Here is a 6,293-nt window from a genome sequence, read left to right as displayed (position 1 = left end):
CTTCAAACGCACGTGGGTGAAAAACCTGAACCCCGGTGCGGGAGATCCCCCCGGCCCGCCATGACAGCCCGCGAGCCGATACCGGCAAACGCGCTCAGGAAGTGGCAAGACATCACATGACCCACGCCGAAGCATATCGCGGAGAAGTCGAGTTCTCGCCCCAAAGTGCAAGGTCAGACCCCACCCGGGGAGGAGGCTCCTCAGATGATCTACCAGGCCAAGAATGATGTACACCATCCCGCGTCACTACGAGGCTGCTGTCGAGCGAGCGGCTCAACAACGCGACCAAAACTAGATCCCAGTTTAATATGTTTTGCCGACAACCCAGATTCAACATAGAGAATTTGTGATAATACTTGGGGTGGCACCACCCTATCGATGAGCCGAGCGAATGCCCTGGCCCCTGGGTCTCTAGGAGGTAGCTCTGGTACACCCTGACCTACCCCAGTCACCATTATATGGAGATTTCTCATGATATTTAGTATTTTCCTTAGAAAAGATGAGAACTGAGGGGAAAGGATCCCCTGTCTTTATTCTTATAGAAGACGAGTCCTCGAACCCAGGTCAGGGACAGCTCACCTTGGAGCTTTCTACCACTACACCAAAGGAGGGTTCTCAGCTTTTCCTTTTCCGAACATTCAAACTCTGCTTGCTATCAATTGCTTATACATGATACAACCAAATTTACAAGAGGATTTCATAACAATAATAAAGATTAGTCTCTAATCATCATTTGTTGAGCAGTACAAAGCTGCTATAACTAAAAGAAGGAAGATGCTATTAAAGAGTGAGAAAAAAGCAAAAGTAAACTAGCTTCTTGGAGACTTACACTCAATATATTGGTTTATTTTGAAGTAGCGAATGTACTAGGCCGAACCCAGCAGCTCACTTCCGTGACGATCGACGCTGGTATAACCGTTTCGACAGTCCCAGCAACTAAATCATACTAGTAAGCGTGCACGTGCAACGCACGTATCAAACATGAAAAACTCTTACGAAATATACATAAATTTCTTGAATTTTTTGAAAATTCATACAAAGTGCATTTCTTGACTCATACAAATAATTTGATTATCATTCTTCATGATCAAGATTCTTGTTGAAAAAAACATCGCACATCTTTGCGTTAATTATATAGTCTCTTATCTAAATGCACACTTTCTCAATGCATAGCGCCCAAATGATTATAATCCCCTGTAAATGAATTTCAGTATTTGAACAAAATATACAGGCGGGCTTCGGCCCATTGCACTATGTGTCAAATATACAACCGTTTGAAATTTTGCTAATCATATTGTTATAGTATAATCTAATCAGAAATTAGAATCACCTTGTTGGATAATAGATTATTTAAAAGGTTAATCACCATTCTCCATACACACATACAAGTACCATTCAATAAAGATCCATTTATGTATCAACAATAATAACGAACTATTACTATGAGAAAATGGAGTGTCTTTCACAGAAGTGATAAAATGCCAGGTGAGAAAATCAAGTATCAACATTTATATATCTCCAGCCAATTGAAGATAATGTCATGCAAACCAAACCATGCCTTCGCTCTTTACAACAAGAATTCCTGCCAAGCAAAGCAGAGAAGTGCAGAATAAGGAATTTTCTTTATAGAGCTATCCTCCAATTCCTAAAACACATATAAAAGTCATGCATGACACACTTTACATTTCAGTGTTGGCACTGCAAAAAAAAAACATGTCATGATTTCCCTATATACTTTCTTGGCGCATATATACGGAACTCCTAACCCAAACTTACCCAAGAAACTGTAGGTTCTTATCAACAAAATTCCATCAGACTATTAGAATGGACAAATGAGGATTTTTTTTTTTACTTAGAGAACCTCACATCGACCATCCGACATGTCCCAATTTTGTGAAAAATAGCAGATCATCAACAAGCTCACACAACATTGTTCATCAAGCTCTAAACTCTGAATGCGAGGGGAGCTCACAGTACATGTTTTCCCCGCTGGTTTTCCAACTGGCCAATCGGCTGATGGTACCAAACCAACTGCAATACATAATAAAACTTGTTGGTTGATGCAACCAAACCAACTACAATAAATCCTAAGCCAAGTCGGTTGACACACCATAAATCGGCTGCAACTCCAAATAAGAAAATGTTCAAACAGAAAAAGACAACAATGAACTTGAGATCTTGCCTGCACCTTGTCAATCTCCTCCTGGACTTGTTGACGCCTTTGAGAATTGTAAGCACTTCGCGCGGAGGAAAACAACATTCAGGCAAGTCTCCGTCACTACATCAGTGCATCCACCAAGTATAAAAAAGGTTCCCAACTCACCTCCACGGCAAACTCAAAGGAAATAATGGATTTACACAGCTTTAAAGTAGGCTTTTCTGAAAACAAACTCAAAATTGAATTAGACCACAATTTACAAAATTAAGGTAACTGGGAGAAAGATATGACAAAATTCATGAAATTCTCATAACATTTGTACTGTGAATGACAACAGAAAAAAGAAAAGAAGAACTGAATAACAGTAATTGGAAGGATAGAACAACATTTGCTTTAAATAAAATTAGCTAGCTGAGGCTGCAAGAACAACATAGAAGCTAGCATGGATCTAGCAACTACTAAAGTACATTTTAGGCAAGCACGCCTGACCAGCTACATACCATTTAATTGCTGGTGCTAAAAGAGATATAACTCAGAAACGCAGACCTGCACGTCTCCTTGTGTTCTTGGCTATTTGTGTACCTGCCCTTTGTCCCTATCCATGGGTGTAGGAAGAGCAGATTGGGCAAATCATAACATACAAGCATCCAATACAGGCTAACGTTCAGAGAAGCATGTACTAATTTAGCTTGTAGAAATTCAGAGAAACATGTGTTGAAGAAGCTAGCTCACGGGAAAGCATGCCGCTTGGTGGCGAGGGCCTCAACGTGGTGGCAGCGGTGGTCAAGCAGAGGAGTGGAGGCCGGAGCGGCAGCCCGCACTCACGTCCATGGGTATTTCTTGTGCCGAAGACCATGTTGCCTCATTAAGTTTACACACTCATGGCAAAGAAGCATCTGTGTGACATTTATATCTCAAACCTGCACAAGAAAGGTTAATATGCAAATTTCTGCCATATTTCTTTGCTGGGTTCTAAATCTGACATTGACAGACAACATAAGGTTAATAGGCTCACATATCCTTGCTAGGGAAAAAGTGGTACCATACAGGAATAGTAGGAAATAAGTTAGAGAACACTAATAGCTTAAGAGTACATATAGCTTGCACATGCATGGGCTCACACTCAGTATCAAGGAATAAGATAGCACATAACTGCATGACGAACAGATCAGCCATGCCCATCTACTTCCCTCATTGCCTGCAGGAAATGTCATGTCAAATCCATTCAGTGGACACATAACTGAATTGTGCAAAATCAAGTGAAGTAAAAAACACAAAATTCCTGGTTTATCAATTCACTAAGTTGGCACTTGGCAGGCATTATAAGTCCCACACCGCCCTAAACAATTTACTAAGCACGTACATTATAGCTTCAATGCATTGGACAGAAAAACAAATTACCTTCTTCCCTGCGACGCTTCATTTAAGTCTCACGCCCACTCATGGCGACATAAGAAAAAACCCACAGTAATTTAAGCAAAAGAGAGTGAGGGAGAGAACCTTGGAAGAAGCGGACACTGGCGTCGAGGAGCTGCTGGGACCAAGAGGAGGAATCGCGCAGGTCGAGCCGTCGAGGGAGCAGACCTCCAGGGCGCCGCGGCGGATCAACTCTAGGCATAGCGCGGCGCCGACGAAGCCCTGCCCGCCAGTCACCGCGAACCGCACGCCCTCGATCCCCTCGTTCTCGCTCAGATGCATCTCGACTGCAGCTTCGGGTGTGGGGCGGCGCGGCGGATCATAGCGACCGCAGTGGGGCTCGGGCGGCGACGCGGCGTGGCCGTGGAGGTGAAGAGGGAAATAGGGGAGGGATGGCGTCCGTCGCGCGGGGCGGCGGCAGAGGCTGGGAGGCGTCCGTGGGGAGAGGGGAGCATAGCGGTGGGGAAGAAAGGCAGGGGCGCCATTGGGGCAGTGGATAATTTGTTGGGTTCAAATGCGTTTAGCGGCGTGATGTGCGGAGGGGCAGGACGTGCGTGGGGTGGTCTGCCTGGCAGAACATTTAATCTGAAGCGTTAGTTTGTGTGGCAGACTTTGGATGTAATTTAGTTTGATTGATCTAACGTCTCCGGTATTTTTGTATACACTTCGCTGTGTGGCTTTAGAGGGGGGTATATTTACTCTTTTAATAGTAGTATAGATATAGATATAGATATAGATATAGATGCATAAATATTTGTGATGGTCTTCAATGTGGCAGGCCCTGATGTTATTGTCCATCCATCCGAGCTCTCTGTCGCTAAGTTACCACGTCCTCTTGGATGGAAAGTGTAGACTTTCCTCCTGCCTTCCTCCTTCACACGGATGGACTGGCCCTGGGAAAGAAACCAGCTGGTGTCCTCAAGCTCCTGGTCATCGAGGGGCGACCACGCCAGCGCTTCCATGTCCAGCTGCAAGAACTTGAAAGCACTCGCACGGGGACACGATACAATCACAACTTTCCCAATGGACGCAACAAGGTAGTGGGCGTCTTGTATGCTCCACTCTGGACAAGAGGCCGCTCTCCAGGCCATTTCTGTGATGTCGAAGATCAGGATCTGCCCGAGAAATTCGGCGCAGACGGCCTGTGTCCCGACCAGTGCCACGTCCATGATCAAAGTGTTGTGGAAGGATTTGCACATTGCTTCCGACAGGTGCAGTTGGCAGGTATGCTTGTGGACGCACCAGTACACGTCTCCAGGGCACGCGACATGGACGGTCGGAACGACGCTCATGATCTGGACGCACGCAACAACCAGGGGAGCCCCACTTCCGCGACGAGGATCAGCGTAGAAAACGAAGTAGCACTTGTCGGGGGAGCGAAGCACCGGCATGTCGATCCGCCTGCCGGTGCTAGGGTGGACTAGGAAGACGACCTGCTCTTGGAAGTGGAATGGCTTGTGTCGGACCATGAGAAGCCAGCCGCAGCTCTCGAATTCGACAAAGGCGTCTGGAAACAGCGCGCTGGTTATCCCGCAGATGTTTCCGCTGGAAACATCGAACAGCAGCCGCTTCTTGCTGTTGTGTTCCATGGCAAACAGAGCCAATGGCAGCACCCTCGCCTCTTCAGACGGGTCATCTCTGTTGACAGAATCTGATTCCATTGAGTAAATAGCATAAAACTACTACTTTACAGGCTAGTGTTGCAAAAAACTACCGGTTTCTATTTTTTCTCAAAAAACTACCAAACACGTGGTCGACTGTTTCAAAAAACCCCAAATGACCGTTGTTTAACAATTAAACCTATTTATGACAGGTCGGGCCCGCACCTAAACAAACCGTTTGTTTGACCGTTAACTGACATATGGGTCCCACATGTCTGTGTTTCTTCATCATAATCTAATAATTTTAAAAAAGCAATCATGCCCTTGTAAATATTTTTAAAAAGCAATCAGGTCCCTGCAAAAAAATTAAAAAGGCAATCGGGTCCTTCCCGTGGCTGTGCTCCAGATCGAGACGAGCGGGGCGCCCGCAACCATGCTCGCCCGCCATCAGCTATCGTGTGGAGCTCTCGCCGGCGGCCAGGTCGCGGGTCAGGGAAGGAGACGGCTCGGCAAGGTCGCATGCCAGGTCGCGGGCCAGGCGGAAGGGCGCGAAGGCGGGGCTTCTCCAGGCGGGCGAGGGTCCAGGCGAAGCTCCTTGCCGGCCACCGCCTCCTCTAGCCGGCGAGCCGCGCCGGTAACCGCCGTGAGCTCCTCGCCACGCGGCCTCTCTCCCTTCCCTCTTCCTCGCGCTGGCTCGAGGTGGGTGGAGCAGCTCGACCAGCTCCGTCCGGTGGCACCGACTGGAGGTGGTGGCAGCATGGCCGGCCTCGGCGCGGAGGCGGGGCTCGATGTGCTCTATCCCGCGGCGCCGATTGGAGGTGGTGGCGGCGTGGCGGGCCTCAGTGCGGAAGGAGGCGACGAACGTGGCTCTGCGCGGCGGCGTGGGCCGGCGGCCATGGTCTCTGGTGTGCTTCGGCGTAGGTGAGAGAGAGGAGAAGAAGATTGCTAGAGAGGAGAAGAAAATGGGGAGAGACACTGACAGGTGGCCCCCACATGTCAGTTAACGGTCAAACAAACGGTCAAACAGACGGTTCATTTAGGTGCGGGCCCGACCTGTCATAAATAGGTTTAATTTTTAAACAACGGTCATTTGGGTTTTTTTTGAAACAGCCGACCAC

The 6,293-nt window shown here is 47.5% G+C and overlaps 2 protein-coding genes across 5 annotated transcripts; both read right to left on the bottom strand.

Moving 5' to 3' along the window:
• Window positions 1-740: 740 nt before the first annotated feature.
• Window positions 741-5,339, bottom strand: LOC141020519 (uncharacterized). Its single transcript, XM_020318821.4, has 2 exons — window positions 4,319-5,339; window positions 741-947 (listed from the first exon to the last, which is right to left on the bottom strand). Exons 1-2 carry the CDS (start codon window positions 5,233-5,235, stop codon window positions 845-847), a joined length of 1,020 nt encoding a protein of 339 aa, XP_020174410.1. The 5' UTR covers window positions 5,236-5,339; the 3' UTR covers window positions 741-844.
• LOC109759989 (uncharacterized) lies at window positions 1,332-4,111 on the bottom strand. Of its 4 annotated transcripts, XR_012189661.1 has the most exons (4): window positions 3,659-4,088; window positions 2,189-3,356; window positions 1,978-2,031; window positions 1,332-1,582 (listed from the first exon to the last, which is right to left on the bottom strand). XR_012189661.1 is itself a non-coding variant. In XM_073505152.1 (2 exons), the coding sequence occupies exons 1-2, from the start codon at window positions 3,854-3,856 to the stop codon at window positions 3,327-3,329; spliced, it is 228 nt and encodes a 75-aa protein (XP_073361253.1). In that variant the 5' UTR covers window positions 3,857-4,111; the 3' UTR covers window positions 3,161-3,326. The 4 variants fall into 4 exon arrangements, 1 of the variants encoding a protein (XP_073361253.1); XR_006666358.2 differs by lacking the exon at window positions 1,978-2,031; XR_012189662.1 differs by lacking the exons at window positions 1,978-2,031; window positions 3,659-4,088 and having other exon boundaries at window positions 1,372-1,582; window positions 2,183-2,446.
• Window positions 5,340-6,293: the final 954 nt, after the last annotated feature.

The sequence above is a fragment of the Aegilops tauschii genome, chromosome 7 (assembly GCF_002575655.3).
Source record: "Aegilops tauschii subsp. strangulata cultivar AL8/78 chromosome 7, Aet v6.0, whole genome shotgun sequence".
Classification (NCBI taxonomy): Eukaryota; Viridiplantae; Streptophyta; class Magnoliopsida; order Poales; family Poaceae; genus Aegilops; species Aegilops tauschii.
Note: the sequence above shows the minus strand (reverse complement) of the source record. Positions and strands in the feature narration are given on the sequence as shown.